We start from the raw sequence: 17,004 nt of genomic DNA on the forward strand, positions 1-17,004 counted from the left end.
TAGGTAACTATGTGGGAAGCAGATATATTTGCTTAATGCTGCATATGTTCTTCATAAAATAGATTCTCAGAATCAAATCAAGAACAAAGCACCCTCCAAACTTTGGAGACTAGCTATAATTCCAAAATGTATGAAAGAAATGTGATGTGTGGTTTTTTGGTGAAGACTATCATTGTAATATATATACTGTAAGAATTTAGCACCATAGTTTTTAATTATGTTTTGGTGGCTCTTCAAATTCTTTTTGTTTTTTGAGACGGCGTCTTGCTCTGTTACCCAGGCTGGAGTGCAGTGGCGTGATCTTGGCCCACTACAACCTCTGCCTCCTGGGTTCAAGTGATTCTGCTGCCTCAGCCTCCCGAGTAGCTGGGACTACAGGCACACACCACCATGTGTGGCTAATTTCTATATTTTTAGTAGAGACGGGGTTTTACCATATTGGCCAAGCTGGTCTCGAACTGCTGACCTTGTGATCCGCCAGCCTCGGCCTCCCAAAGTGCTGGGATTATAGGCATGAGCCACCATCCCCAGCCTCAAATTCTTTTACTATCTTATAATTGTGGATTACAGCCATGTGAACAAACCCTGTCTCATTATAGTAAAATAATGATGTTACCTCCTAAGTTTTATTTTGTAAACCAGTTAAACCTCAAAAATGTCATCTAGAGCAAATAGTGCAACTTACCTGGATTTACCAGCTAAATTTTGAAATGGAAGCACAGAATCTTAAGAGTCTATTATGGTGGCTCCAGAAATATCTCTAAATGAATTAAAAATTCATCACCAGAATTGAAAAATCAAATAAAATTTTCTGCCATAACATAATAGTATTTGCTCTAGCATTCTTTCTCTTTGCTGTTGAGAGCTCAGATATGCTACTGCAGGACCTACTTGGGAATTTATTCCAATGGCGCTAGTTTTATTAAACCCTCATAAAAAATTCCTAAACTGATGTTTTGCAGCAAGCTTTAGTGTGTTTATTACTCATATAGAATACATATGAAATGTTGATGTACATGACTACTTTTAAAAAATATTTCCTGGCCGGGCGTGGTGGCTCACACCTGTAATCCCAACACTTTGGGAGGCTGAGGCGGGCAGATCACTTGAGGTCAGGAGTTCGAGACCAGCCTGGCCAACATGGTGAAACCCTATCTCTACTAGAAATACAAAAAATTAGCCAGGCATGGTGGCGTGTGCCTGTAATCCCAGCTACTCAGGAGGCTGAGGCAGGAGAATCGCTTGAACCTAGGAGATGGAGGTTGCAGTGAGCCAAGATCGTGCCACTGCACTCCAGCCTAGGTGACAGAGCGAGACTCCATCTCAAAAATATAAACAACAACAACAACAAAAAGCCCATTTCTTTAAGCTGTAAGAGTGCCCACTGTATTGTAGTGCCATAACAATTTTACAGAAGTAATTAGATGATGCAGTTTAAAGAAATTCTGATTAAGAATATAATTTTAAGCAAACTCTTTTCCATGTAAATATTATACTTTCAAAGACAGAAATAACTGACACCGTCCTTCCAACTTTGTTCCTACTAATTCTTGGTCTTGTAAGGCACGTAAAAGTTATTCTAATTTTGAAAATTGGAACAAGACAGCGCATTTTAGAGATAAACATAGGATCAAAACTCAGTTATCTTTAATTCTTTTATTTCTTTCTTCATTATGCCAGACTAGTTCTAAATGGCTAAAATACATTAAAATGGAACAGAAAATCTTAAAAGGATGTTAATTTTAAGTTTCTCACTAATCTTTACTCATAGAAATAAAGAAGCCATAACCGTTAAGCATATTTTCTAAGACTGTATATAATCATTTATAGGTTAAGACTTTTTTGGCATTGAAGATAGTAAACTTTTTATGAATTTAATTATTAAAGTATAACCAACTCACATCTTTGGATTTATATTGGTCTTAACATGTTTCACAGTTTGCAGTATCTGAAGAATCTGAAGATGAGAGGCACAGCCATCACTTACCCATGACCATCACCTTCTTAAAGCTGTCTAGATGTCTATCTTGGACACTCGGGTTAGCGGGGAGAAAACAACTGCATTGCACTGCATTTTTAAGCAAACCAAAGAACTTTATTTGGAGTAATAGCTAAGAAAACAGTTGTTTATGGAAACTGAAAAAGACAGTAGAGAAGTCTAAGAGCTACCCCTTAAGAAATAACTGTAATAGTTAAAAAACTCGTAGAATCTTACTAAAAAGGAGGCAACGTTAGTTTAAAAAATAACTGAACAAGAATCTGGCCTAATAACCAGACCTCGGATTAGTATGCTTTCTAGTTATAGATGTAAATCTTCAAAGTACATATATTCAGTACAAGTCAAAAAAACATAAAATAGTGCTAGACCATCCTTTACTTTTTCATGTCCTTGAAAATGAGAAGAGTAATATACTTAAGTGATTCCTTCTTAAGAATGTCCCTTAAACTGTAACAACTTCGTAGCACCTTGACTTAGAATATACCACCTTTTCCAACTCCTATTTGTCTATTTATATTCATTATATATAAATAACCATGACAACAGAATTGTAAGTTCTGCTTAAAAGACTGTTGCCCTTTGCAACTTTTACTTTAAGTTGGATCCCTGTTATCAGTAATACTTAGATGAACTTCCCCTTTCAAAGTAGTAAAAACTAAAGCATTACATTAGTACCTAAATCAAAGTACAGTTTTTATTTATAAAACTATTGTGTTGTATACTGACATGTGGCAGCAAAGATAATATAAAATGTACTCAGAGACTAACGCCATTATGAACAGAAAAGATTATATATAAACAGTAAAAGTACATAAGTTAACAAAAGAAAATAAAGCCTTGGTTTAGTATAGCTCAAGCTTATATACACAACAGGTATAATAACTTGTTCACCAGAACAGAGCATCAAATAACATGGAATGAAAATTACGGCCTCCAAAAGCAGCAGAACCTCAAAGCCAGGTTGTGGTCACATGAATTATTTAATCTCCCTGCGCCCATGTTCACAGGCCTGATCCTGAACAAAATCTATTAATACAAACTAAATCCAAGACATTTTGAATTGATGTTTTGTAAAAGGCAGTAACACCTTACTGTTAAAGGTGCTAAGGAAAAAAGCATTCAGCATGCATGCTACAGAGCCTGAGCACTGAAAAATGAAAATCTTATTGTGGCTACAGATCAAAAATTCATACTGAAAAAAGATATTTGTCATTTAACATGGAACCTTTCCAATACATTTTAAGGGCATACTGAAAAGGCTAGTAGTGAAAAACGGTGGCAACAATGAGATATCATACTTTGTTATATAAAAGCCTAAGTCTGACAGAAAAAAAATTCTAATTTGAAAGTCAACAACATTAAACCCTATCTGCCATTACCAATTCCATCAAGATTACTAGGTCTTTAAATGTGGGACTGGTAAAAATAATACTTCCAGGGTTCAATCAAATAAATCAAAGTAAATCAAAACCAGAAAATTAGCTAATATTTAAAGCATGAGCCTCAACAAATGCGTGATTTATTTTCCTTTTTGTTCAAATTTTAGTTTTTTCAGGCCTTATAAATACTTGCTGGAATTTCTTTTTTTTTTTTTTTTTTTTTTTGAGACGGAGTCTTGCTCTTTTGCCCAGGCCAGAGTGCAGTGGCGCTATCTCGGCTCACTGCAAGCTCTGCCTCCCGGGTTCACGCCATTCTCCTGCCTCAGCCTCCCGAGTAGCTGGGACTACAGGCGCCCACCACCGCGCCCAGCTAATTTTTTGTATTTTTAGTAGAGACGGGGTTTCACCGTGTTCGCCAGGATGGTCTTGATCTCCTGACCTCGTGATCCGCCCACCTCGGCCTCCCAAAGTGTGGGATTACAGGCGTGAGCCACCGTGCCCGGCCCATACTTGCTGGAATTTCTAAAGCATTTCTTTCTTATGCTAAGTCTTCTCTAATAACATAATAAATACTGAATTACCTAAAACACTGTCCAACATACCTCAGGATCTGCTTCTCAGCTCTTCATGCTGATAGTGCCATTTCACTGATTCAACAAACACTTGGTTTATAACTGATGTGGTCCTTAAACTATTCACGAGTTAGAAGACTGTAGCTCTGAAACCTACCTCATTTCTAAGAGTCATAAATAGGACTTTACCTGAATGCATGAAAACACAAAAGGGAAGCTTCTAAGTTGAACTTTCTAATATTCATATTTGAAATGGTTTGGAATGATTGATCAAACTTTTAAGATCTAACTCAGTGCACTTATACAATAACTAGATACCTCTGGTGAATTACAAGAATTGCTCCAATAGAAGCGTCTCTCAATCTGCTCATCAAATCTAGATTAGCTCTACCAATGAAAACAAATTTCAAGATTTGTTTCATAATAAGTGTTAAATCTAATACAATCAAGCTATGTCATGCCGCGTAAGTTCTAAAGCAAATGAAAAACAAAGGCAGCCAAATTTAGGAGCTAACCTCATGGTATAATGCTTATAAAGAAATGAAAATAACACAAATTGAAAACTATATAGTGACCATCTTGGGTACAACATGCAATGATGCTATCACTACTATTTTGACAGCATGACAACTGAATCAACTTCTATAATTAGAAGATACACATGCATACCACTATTTCTCTATTAAGAACACATACATATATAAATACATCCTCAGGAAACACTTTTTACATTAAATCGTTTTTTGACAATAATTTTGCACTGAATAACAATACATTACAACTCACCGTTGTACACCTTAAATTGCTAACACGGTATTCTGGATGTTTACACAGAGAATTATAGTAATATGCACGAGCACTTCAAGGAAAGTTGTGTGAACAATGTTGAAAGTAAAAAAAGTGTTTTATAACCAAGCTGTACGGACATTAGGGGGTTTAGGTCTTCTCTGAGGGTGGCCACTGGAGGGGTCAACAGCTGATCGCTCACTCCTATAACTGAGACCACTCGTAGCACTGGATGTCCTGGAAGCTCCTCCTGAAAAGATACAAAGAAGAAATATCTGAGAAACTCTCCTCACTTTAAGTCCAGACTAGTTTTTCTTCCACATTCTATGTGTGTCTAATAGTCTAATGCTATGATTCTCGACTAGGAATGCACTTCAGAATTCCCTGTGGAACTTAAAAAATATAGTAACAAACATATCCAGATGCCACACCAGGGGATTTTGATTCACTGGATTGGCGTGGAAAACAAACATTTTTAAAAGCTTCTCAAATAATTCATGTGAAAAAAATGACTTTGTATAACCATTTATATATCTAATCAACAAATAACTTACTACATTTAGGGACAATGCTAAGTATGACTTACTAAAATAAGACCCTGTCTTAGTCACTATACCACGGAAGCAAGGTTTGGAGAAGGAATAAATGGAACTACTAGTCATGAGAGTTGAAGACTCACGACGGCGAGCGCTGGGAAGTTGTGGCATCGGGCGGTCTGGTATTCCCTTCTATTTATTATATGGTTTAGAATGCATACATGAAGTACAGCAGAGACTTCTGTAAAGGACACTGGCCTTTCTAGATGTTGCACACTCCAGCACTAAATGGTCACTCCACTCCTGTACTCTCTGGGGCACACAACTGGCTAGGTCTGTAACTGATCACACAACAAGCCTTACTGCAGTAAGGCTTGTTGTGTGATCAGTTTGCTAATTTTTGTTTTAGTTATCCAGTAAGAAAGAAAAAGCACACATAAGGGCTGGAGGCTATTAGCAATAATTCTTAACTACCTACGGAGAATGTTTTAGCAGCTTTAAACAGCACATCTATGTATTTCTTCCTTCAATACACTTTGAAATTAAAAGTCCTTCCTCAATTACCTAAGAACCTACTGATATTTTTGATTGTTTTATCTCCTGGTTTCCTTCCTGTCATTATATGCTGTAAATGAAACCTGAAATTAAGTGAACTAATACAAATAAAACAAAACATGACAGTGAGAAATAACAGAACGCATTCTAGAGTTGGCATTTAAAACTCTATCATAATAAGTTACTTTTTTTAAAAAAAGGATACAAGGTACAAATAAGTATAAAATAATTTTGAAAATGCTTACTTAATGGGCTATATTGGCCAAGAGCAGATCTGGATCGTCTTGACAATGGTGATGAGTTGAGATAGCCCATATTGCGATGATAGTCCATCAGTTGTTCTGAGCGTTTCATACCAACTGTTGGTTTCACAGCCTCAAGCCTTTTCAATAAAGCCTTCAATAAAGACAATTAATTTGAAAGGCAAGGTTAAACAGCAATCATTTTTAACAAGGCAATACATTCTAGAGCCTGACATTCCCTTTCTTTCTTTTTTTTTTTTAAGAGACAAGATCCTACTCTGTCACTCAGGCTGGCCTGGAACTCCTGGGCTTAAGGGATCCTCCCATCTCAGCCTCTCAAGTAGCTGGGATTACAGGTGAGACCCACCACATCCAGCCAAAAGATCTTAAATCATTCCCGACATACCATGTGAAAAACATTTCAAATAATGTAATTTCATAAAAATCCAAGGGTTTTGCCTATCCCACAGCTAACCAAACCACTAAGATATAACAATTCATCCGGAGGTGTCCAACGGAGAGAATACGGTCATGGGTTCTTACTTTCTGTTTCTGGTTGGGCCAGCAAAGCCCCTTCCTCATCTCTCTTTTCTGCGTATTGCTAGAGACAGAAACTAAAAACCATGGCTTCAGGCTGCTAAAAGCCTAAAACAGAACAACAACAACAAACAACAAAATAAGGTAGGTTAGACAAGCTTGCTAGAGGCCTAATTCTTTTGTGCCAGGTTAGTCTTAGGAAAGCTGCTGTAAGTTGAAATAAAACACATTAAACCTGATTTTCTCATAGACATGACGTAATGGGAGTTATAATGCTAAGAACCTAGTGTTAGACCCTAGGAATGAGCACACACATATGGAAGCTACCACAGATTCTCCACATGTACGTTGTAGAGCAGTGCCTTTCACCCTGTTTCCTTTGCAGTAGTGCCTCAAGGGCTGGTAGGCCACTGGGGAAAGGCCAGCAGGGAGGGCCCTCGGGTCTTGCACTGCTAATTTCTACTAGCCTAACTATGCTTTCTGTATTGTCTGGTTTTTTTGAGACGGAGTCTCACTCTGTCGCCCAGGCTGGAGTGCAGTGGCGCAATCTCGGCTCACTGCAAGCTCCACCTCCCAGGTTCACGCCATTCTCCTGCCTCAGCCTCTCCGAGTAGCTGGGACTACAGGCGCCCGCCACCACGCCCAGCTAATTTTTTGTATTTTTTAGTAGAGACGAGGTTTCACCGTGGTCTCGATCTCCTGACCTCGTGATCCGCCCGCCTCGGCCTCCCAAAGTGCTGGGATTACAAGCGTGAGCCACCGCGCCTGGCATGTATTGTCTGTTTTATATACTAAAGATTCTGCATAACATTTAATTTGGAGAAAAAAGCTTTTGCTGTTAAGAAGTTTGAAAACCAATTAGTATAGAAGATAAAGTTTTTAAAAAGATATGTAGGCTAGGCACAGTGGCTCACGCCTGTAGTCCCAGCACTTTGGGAGGCCGGGGCGGGTGGATGACCTGCTTGAGCTCAGGAGTTCCCGACCAGCCTGGACAACATGGTGAAACCCTGTCTCCATTTTAATAATACTTTAATAAATTTAAAAAAAGGATATATACATCAATTGGCCAAGGCAACATAGTATCTAATAACATGGTAATTTTTTTACAATTCAGTAACAGAGACTCACGTATAATGTTCTAAATTTTGTTTATAATTATTTCTTAAAAGGTGAAAGAGTTTATTCTGTTGGCTTTTCATAGGCATTGTTGAGAAAGAAATACCGAGGTAGACGAAACAGCTTGGGGAATTGATCCATGATTGTGTTTTATTCTTTTCTTTACTCATTCAAACTTTCTCTGAAGGAAGCTGATCTTATTTGCAAAGGGAGTACTGACCCGCACTAAGTTTCACACTAAAAAATCAGACTCATGAATTCAGTCATAGGACAAGTCTTCTCTGTACAATCTTTTTTTCTTTCTTCCTTTTACCGTGGTAAAATGAAACCACATTTTAACCACTTCTAAGCATACAGTTCTGTGGTATTTTGTACATTCACACTGTTGTGAAACATCACCACCGACTCCCAAAACTTTTCTTCCACTTGGTGTCTTATCAGTTGCATCCCCTGCCCTTCTATGCTGAGTTCCTGAACAATTCCAAAGAAGGAACACATGGTGGAAGAATAAGCCAAGATATTCAGGGGAAGGGCCGTTTAGAAAGGGAGAGGAGGAGGTTGTCATAGAAACAAAAGGAGGCTTGGAGGCAAACAGCAGAGGTGCAAAACACGTGAAGAACTGGACAGAACCATTGAGAACATCTTTACTGCCTGCCTGCTATTCCGTCTGTGTGAAGTGCCCCTCCCTACTTTTTAGCCTTCAAAAGCTAGAAAAGAGTCACCTACTCAAATTACCCAACTAGTATTAGTGGTTCCCTTTGCTGAGCTGAGTTTTGACTTGAACATGATTCCACCTGACTGTAAAGTCCACGGTCTTCCCATCATATCCTCTTTCTTGCATTGTGGACAGAGAAGCAGTGTGATTTAGGTGTCCAAACCTCCTGAAATCATATCTTCTCTACCTGCAGCTTGTAACTGTGCAGGAACTTCCTGGGGCCACATCTTCAGTGTATTTTACCAGCAGAGTGCATTTGCTGTTTTGTCTGATTATCCTATTAACTACGCACTGAGCTGTGCAGGGTGGAAAGGACAAGACAGAAGACCTGGCATTTTCAGTTATCTTTCAATTTTGCTTTTTTGCCGGTAGAAGTCTCAATGTCTATTAAACTCCTAGTGTCCTAAGTTTATTTATTTGGTTGGATGAGTATTTTTCTTTTACAAATTTTAAGAAAATTACAATACTTATTCATCAGATATAAAACAATATAGATGTGATCAAAATCAACTTTGAAATAATTGTAAAATAATGCAAAAAGTAAACCCATTCTGGAGTCTGATACATCAATTATCAAGTTTACATGCAGAAACTTAGGGAAATAAGAGAGAAATGATTCGGCTCATGTACCCAAATCACATGGAATAATACCATGTGTCCATCTGAGTGTTACATGAATACAACAAGCCAACAAAAGCTAAAGGATTTGAGAAATAACTCTTGCCTATAGAAATAATATCAAAATACAAAGTGTTGATTACCCTAAATTTTAAGGTGTAAACCAACCTTGTCCAATCTGTGGCTTGCAGGCTGCATGCAGCTCAGGATGGCTTTGAATGCGGCCCAGCACAAATTCATTAACTTTCTTAAAACATTATGAGATTTTTTTTTGGTGATTTCTTTTTTTAGCTCATCAGCTATGGTTAGTATATTTTATGTATGGCCCCAGATAATTTTTTTTCTTCCAATGTGGCTGAGGGAAGCCAAAAGAATGGACACCCCTGGTGTAAGCCCCATAATCAAAGGTGTATGCATGTTAATTTAGTCATCAATTTAGAACTCTTATGTAAAACTTAAAAAACAACAGTTCAGGTTGGGTGCAGTGGCTCACATCTGTAGTCCCAGCACTTTGGGAGGCCAAGGCAGGAGGATCGTCTGAGCCCAGGAGTTCAAGACGACCCTAGGCAACATGGCGAGACCCCGTCTCTTACAAAAAATATAAAAATTAGCTGGGCATGGTTGTGTGTGCCTGTGGTCCCAGCTACCCAAGAGGCAGAGGAGAAAGGCTTGAGTCCAGGAGGTCGAGGCTGCAGTGAGTCATGGTCACACCACTAGACTCCAGCCTGCGTGACAGAGCAAGACCTTATCTCAAACAAACAAACAAAAATTTTAAAATGCTGTAACAATTGTAATACAGTGATAATAAATGTAAGCTATATGGTCAGAAAGATTTGGGCTTAACACTTGGCTCTGCCATTGATTGTGTCCTTGATCAAATTCCATGATAGGGATATTAATAACGAAATAACCTGAGAGTCAGTTTTTAGTAATTAAGTGATAAAATGCATCTAAAGTGCTTAAAATAGTGCCTAGTATCTAGCAAGAACTTATTAAGGCCGGGCATGGTGGCTCATCCCATAATCCCAGTACTTTGTGAGGCTGAGGCAGGCAGATCACTTGAGGTCAGGAGTTCGAGACCAGCCTGGCCAACATGGTGAAACTCCATCTCTACTAAAAATACAAAAAAAATTAGCCCAGTGTGGTGGTAGGCGTCTGCAGTTCCAGCTACTCCGGAGCCTGAGGCATGAGAATCACTTGAACCTGGAAGGCAGAGGTGGCAGTGAGCCGAGACTGTGCCACCGCACTCTAGCCTGGGTGACAGAGTAAGACTCCTTCTCAAAAAAAAAAAAAAAAAAAAAAGAACATTAAAATTAGTGGTATTGTTAATATTGCTGTATTTTCTAGTTGTTTGACATGCAACAGTATTATGTTCCCAGCTAAGTTTGAAAGTACAAGACAGTTAAGGGAGTATTTCATATGTGTATTTCATATGTATTTTATATTCCTTCCTTACATTGCTCATAACAAATACTAAACAAATATTTAATGGATTAAAAAACAGTAAGAATGGTAATGTACAGTTTACAAAATCTTAGAACTGCCACTCAAATCAGATCCTAATAATGAATCCCAAAAGAGTTCGTCTGCATTTTTTTTTTAGAAATTACATTTTTTGGCTGGGTGCGGTGGCTCACGCCCTGAGATCCCAGCACTTTGGGAGGCTGAGGCAGGCAGATCACCTGAGCTAAGGAGTTTGAGACCAGCCTGGCCAACATGGCAAAACTCCATCTCTACTAAAAATACAAAAATTAGCTAGGCATGGTGACACACACCAGTAATCCCAGCTACTTGGGAGGCTGAGGCAGGGGAATCACTTGAACCTGGGAGGCAGAGGTTGCAGTGGGCCAAGACTGCATCACTGCACTCCAGCCTGGGAGACACAGCAAGACTCTGTCTCAAATAACAACAAAAAAAGACCAGGCACGGTGGCTCACACCTGTAATCCCAGCACTTTGGGAGGCTGAGGCGGGCCGATCAAGAGGTCAGGAGTTCGAGACCAGCCTGGTCAACATGGCGAAACCCCATTTCTACTAAACATACAAAAATTAGCTGGCATTGTACAAAAATACAAAAATTAGTGGGCACCTGTAATCCCAGCTATTCAGCAGGCTGAGGCAGGAGAGTTGCTTGAACCCAGGAGCTGGAGGTTGTTGCAGTGAGCCGAGATCATGCCACTACACTCCAGCCTGGGCAACAAGAGCAAGACTCTGTTTCAAAAAAAAAAAAAAAAAAAAGTGCAATTTTGGGTAATGATATATATTAAGGTAAACAACTTGAAGTTTTGATATAGGTATACATGCTGAAATAACACTTGAGCTACTTACACATCCATCACCTCACAGAGTTACCATTTTTATTTATGTGTGTGGTGAGAACACCTAAGATCTAGTCTCTTAGCAAATGTCAAGTACCCAAGGTACAAAGTTCCAGTCATGCAAGATGAGTAAGCTCTGGAGATCTAATGTACAGCATGTTGACTATAGTTAGCAATACTGTGTTATATACCTATTGATATGGTCTGACTCTGTCTCCCCACCCAAATCTCATCTCGAATTGTAAATCCCCACATGTGGAGGGAGGGACCTGGTGGAAGGTGATTGGTTCATGGGGGTGGTTTCCCCCATGCTGTTCTCGTGATAGTGAGGGAGTTCTCATGAGATCTGAGGCTTAAAAGTGGCAGTTTCCCCTGTGTTCTCTCTCTATCCTGCCACCATGTAAGACATGCCTTGCTTGGGCTTCGCCTTCCAGCATGATTCTAAGTTTCCTGAGGCTTCTCCAGCCTTGCAGAACTGTAAGTCAATTAAACCTCTTTTGTTTATAAATTACCCAGTCTCAGGTAGTATCTTTATAGCAGTATGAAAATGGACTAATACACTTGTCCAAATATTTATTTTATATCCAGGAATTATTCTCTTTAGAAAAAAAATTAACCTAGCCCATCTTTTGATGTTTAAACAAATTTAAACAAATAAATAATGTCTTAATGATTTCTGCAGCCGTTAGCAGAGGAGAGTTGCTTTAGTGTTTCTAGAGTGATGAAGCAAAGACCCTGTAAGGACACTAAAAAGTAACAACTGTCCCCCACACAGGGAGAATCAAGACGACTGCTCTCTACATTTCAACAGCAGGAGTCTCACTGAGTTATCGTTAGCTTGCTTTCTTCAATGGAAGGGGATAGCAGACCTTAACCAGACAGAAGGAAACCCAAATGAAGTAAACTATACATCATTTCAAGATCCTAGAACAAAAGTACTCTTAATCAACAGATTAATATTCATAGTAGGTATGAGACTTGCTATAAATCATTTTTGTGACAATTTATCACAATCTCCCTTTAATTATTCTATATAAGAGTTCTGAAGTTACTCCTACAGGCCAGGCACAGTGGCTCACAGCTGTAATCCTTGCTCTTTGGGAAGCTGAGGCAGATGGGTCACTTGAGGTCAGGAGATTGAGACCAGCCTGGCTAACGTGGCAATACCATCTCCACTAAAAATACAAAAATTAGCTGGGTGTGGTGGCTTAAGCCTGTAGTCCCAGCTACTCGGGAGGCTGAGGCAGGAGAATCACTTGAACCCAGGAGAGGGAGGCTGCAAGGAGCCAAGATCACGTCACTGCCCTCCAGCCTGGGTGACAGAGCGAGATCGTCTAAATAAATAAATAAAATAAAGTTACGCCTGTATACTAGCAGACAAAGCACAGAAGAGGATAATTTTATTATTTATTTATTTATTTATTTATTGAGACGGAGTTTTGCTCTTGTTCCCCAGGCGAGTATCTTTCCTCACTGCAACCTCTGCTTCCCGGGTTCAAGTGAGTCTCCCGCCTCAGCCTCCTGAGTAACTGGGATTACAGGAGCCCTGGGATTACAGGCGCCCACTACCACGCCTGGCTAATTTTTTGTATTTTTAGTAGAGATGGGTTTCGCTATGTTACCCAGGGTGGTCTCCAACTCCTGACCTCAGGTGATCCACCACCGCAGCCTATTTTTCATAGAATGTTTTTAAGAACTGCCTTAGACCAGCTGTGGTGGCTCACGCCTGTAATCCTAGCACTTTGAGACACCAAGGCTGGAGGATCACCTGAGGTCAGGAGTTTGAGACCAGCCTGACCAACATGGTGAAACCCTGTCTCTACTAAAAATACAAAAATTAGCCAGGCGTGGTGGCACAGGCTTGTGATCCCAGCTACTCAGGGGGCTGAGGCAGGAGAATAGCTTGAACTCGGGAGACAGAAGTTGCAGTGAGCCAAGACTGAGCCACTTACTCCAGCCTGGGTGACAAAGCGAGACTTTGTCTCAAAAAAAAAAAAAAAAAAAAAAACTGCCTTAAGTTTCTAAATTCATACATGCCTTTTATTTTTAAAATAAAATTCTAACACGAGAACTCCTAACTGGAAAAATTATGCTAACAGGTACAGAAATCATCATTACATTATTTATTTGTTCGTTTCAATTTTTCTACATGAAAAGATGGGCTAGACGATATTGTCTGTTTATTTTCATTTCTCTGAATTTAAAATTTGCTAATGAGCTAGGCGGGGTGTCACACACTTGTAGTCCCAGCTGCTCGGGAGGCTGAGCTGGGAGGATCACTTAAGCCCAGGAGTTTAGCCTGGGTAACATAGCAAGACCTCATCTCCAAAAGCCAACAAAAAAATCCCCCCAAAACAAGAACAACGAAATAACTAAGGACTATTTTATTTACACACATAATCTTAGAAAGTAAAAAAAAGAAAATAAGTTAACTCCATTTAGTTAACTTTAGGCTCCAACTCTGATACTACATTTCTCTAGGAATCTTACTTCCTCCATAACTTTGCTTGAATTACTTCTCTCCCCCCAAAATTCTTTCATACCTGAGGATACTGACACACATTTAAAAGAATGAAATAGGCCGGGCGCGGTGGCTCACGCTTGTAATCCCAGCACTTTGGGAGGCCGAGGCGGGCGGATCACGAGGTCAGGAGATCGAGACCACGGTGAAACCCCGTCTCTACTAAAAATACAAAAAATTAGCCGGGCGTGGTGGCGGGCGCCTGTAGTCCCAGCTACTCGGAGAGGCTGAGGCAGGAGAATGGCGTGAACCCGGGAGGCGGAGCTTGCAGTGAGCCGAGATTGCGCCACTGCACTCCAGCCTGGGTGACAGAGCGAGACTCCGTCTCAAAAAAATAAATAAAATAAAATAAAATAAAAGAATGAAATAATCTCACTTCTTCTTAGAGGGTAAAGTGAAACCATCAACCAAGTATCTTTAACCACCTCTCCTTCTGCTAAGATTGTTCTTATGCTCTTTCGGAAAAAAGTTCAAGTGAAAAGAAAGAGATATGGTTTAACAAGAATATTTCTTTCTTTTTTTGAGATAGGGTCTTGCTCTGTCACCCAGGCTGAACTGATCACTTGAACCCAGGAGGCAGAGGTGGCGTGATCACAGCTCTCTGCAGCCTTGACCTCCCAGGCCCAAGCAATCCTCCTGCCTCAGCTTCCTGAGCAGCTGGGATTACAGCCATGCGCCACCACACCTGGCTAATTTTTTATTTTTTGTAGAGATGGAATCTTACCATGTTGCCCACGCTTGTCTTGAACTTCTGGGCTCAGGCAACCCTCCCGCCCTGGCCTCCCAAAATGCTGGGATTATAGGCATAAGCCACTGTACTGTACCTGGCTAAAAATAATATTTCAGAATTCATGAATTAAAAAATTACTCCCCTTTTTACAAGTAATAAAATTCTAATTTTATTTAAATTATAATGATAATTGAGGCTGTCTACTGATAAAGTTATCTACTGGATAAAAACACTCTTGGATAAAATTTTCATTTCTCTGAATTTAAAATTTGCTAATCAGCTAGGCTAATAAGCTAGAATAATTTTTATTCCCTTAATTTTTGTTTGGTTGCAATGTTTAATGAGAGGAAGGATAATATCTACCTATTGAAACAAATAATGATGATCTTGAACCTCATCAGGAGGACAGATGAACAGTATGCTTTTAACTCTAGAGCAGAGAAGTCAGTTTTATACAATCGTTGCCTTCCTTCTCTACCTTTTCTGCACAACACTACTTCTTTGTCTGGGATTATTTCCATCTAAATAGCCTCTGAATTGCTAACACACTGATCTAAGAGTGCTGGAACACAAATGCTTTAGTTATCATGTCTGTTAGCCAGCTGAATTGTTCTCTGTCACTGGAGAGAGAGCAAATGAAGGGATATAAATCATCAAAAATATAAAGGAATGAATTCTGTTTTGCAGTATATCTGACACAGAAATAACTACAAAAGTGTGTCTGTGTGTGCTGAACACATACATGTGTATTTTGAATATTAACAGTCTAGCAAACAGATTAAAAAGTCTATCAGCCTGGGTGCAGTGGCTCACACCTGTAATCCCAGCACTTTAGGAGGCTAAGGCAGAAGGATTGCCTGAGGTCAGGAGTCTGAGACCAGCCTGGGCAACAAAGTGAGATCCCATCTCTACAAAAAAAAAAAAAAAAGTATTGGCTTACACTCAAAGAGTGAATGTGGCTCTTTTTAAGGTTGAGTACGAGAAGGCTTGCAGTATGGTTAAGACCATACTTCTGGTCAGGAAGGTAGTATTTAAGACTGTCAAACAGGCTCCAATATAAATAATTATATTTATATTACAGGCATGAGTCACCAGGCCTGGACTAATAGGATTTTTTAAATAGAAAAATAATCAAAGTCAACGGGTGCAGTGGCTCATGACTGTAATCCCAGCACTTTGGGAGGCAGAGGAGGGAGGATCATGTGGTCAGGAGATCGAGACCATCCTGGCTAACATGGTGAAACACTGTCTCTACTAAAAATACAAAAAATTAGCTGGGCATGGTAGCAGGCACCTGCAGTCCCAGCTACTCAGGAGGCTGAAGCAGGAGAATCGCTTGAACCTGGGAGGCAGAGGTTGCAGTGAGCCGAGATCACGTGACTGCACTCCAGCCTGGTGATGAGCCAGACTCTGTCTCTTAAAAAAAAAAAAAAAAAAGTAAACCCAGGTTCCTTAAAAAGCTAAACACAAAATTACCATATGACCCAGGAATTCTACTCTATGTGGCCCTAAGGAACTAAAAGCAGGGACATGAACAGATAGTTAGTTGCCAATATTCACTTCAGTATTATTCACTATAGCTTAGGGCTACACCTACAATGGAATAGTATTCAGCCATAAAAAGGAATTAGGTTCTGATATATGCTACAGCATAGATGAAACGTGAAAACATTTTAAGTGAAATAAACCAGACACAAGAGGACAAATATTGTACGGTTCTACTCATGAAATATTTAGAATAGCCAAATTCATAGAGACAGAAAGCAGACTAGATGCCCTTAGAGGATAAGGGGGTGGGGAAAGGAGAGTTGTTTAATAAGCACAGCATCTGTATGAAGTAATGAAAACGTTTTAGAAATAGATGGTAGTGACAGTTGCACAACACTGTGGATATGCTTAATGCCACTGAATTAGACTTAAAAATTGTTAAAATGGCAAATTTTAAGTTATATATACATTACTACAACTTAATAATATACCAAAAACCACTGAATGTGTACACGTTAAATGGGTAATGGTATGTGAATTGTATCTCAATAAAACTGGTTAAAAAAAAAGGTAACTCCAAAGCTAGGCAACCTGGATTTGCACCTGGGCTCTGACACCTGCTAGCTGTGTGAACCTGAATAAGTCCCTGTGCCCACTCAGTGTCTCTTTTACTCTTCTATAACTACAGTAACTAAGATTGCTATCAGGATTTAAGGCCTAACGCTTGTAAAACAGTATGCACAATGTAACTGCTTATTAAATGAGATCGGCCCAGAGCCAGGTGCGAGAGTGAAAACAAAGGAAGTAATCCCAAATGTTTGTGACATACAGGAATTTCAAATTTCTATGAAACATGAACGAATCTTGAATACCGCGAAGGTGATGTGTGGAAA

The 17,004-nt window shown here is 39.5% G+C and overlaps 1 protein-coding gene across 4 annotated transcripts in view; it reads right to left on the reverse strand.

Annotated features, from left to right (window-relative positions):
* Nucleotides 1–4,452: 4,452 nt before the first annotated feature.
* CFAP97 (cilia and flagella associated protein 97) overlaps nucleotides 4,453–17,004 on the reverse strand; it is a 39,754-nt gene continuing 27,202 nt past the window's right edge. For 2 of the 4 annotated variants that reach the window (XM_063637729.1, XM_063637730.1), the window contains exons 6-7: nucleotides 6,073–6,223; nucleotides 4,453–4,986 (exon numbers count right to left, since the gene is read on the reverse strand). In XM_063637729.1, coding sequence (XP_063493799.1) covers nucleotides 4,856–4,986; nucleotides 6,073–6,223 — 282 coding nt within the window. In that variant the 3' untranslated portion in view covers nucleotides 4,453–4,855. Of the gene's footprint in view, nucleotides 4,987–6,072; nucleotides 6,224–12,664; nucleotides 12,707–17,004 lie in introns of those variants that run through there. The other 2 variants (XM_063637731.1, XM_055276578.2) reach the window with 2 other exon arrangements.

This window comes from Symphalangus syndactylus, chromosome 4 (genome assembly GCF_028878055.3).
Source record: "Symphalangus syndactylus isolate Jambi chromosome 4, NHGRI_mSymSyn1-v2.1_pri, whole genome shotgun sequence".
Taxonomy (NCBI): domain Eukaryota; kingdom Metazoa; phylum Chordata; class Mammalia; order Primates; family Hylobatidae; genus Symphalangus; species Symphalangus syndactylus.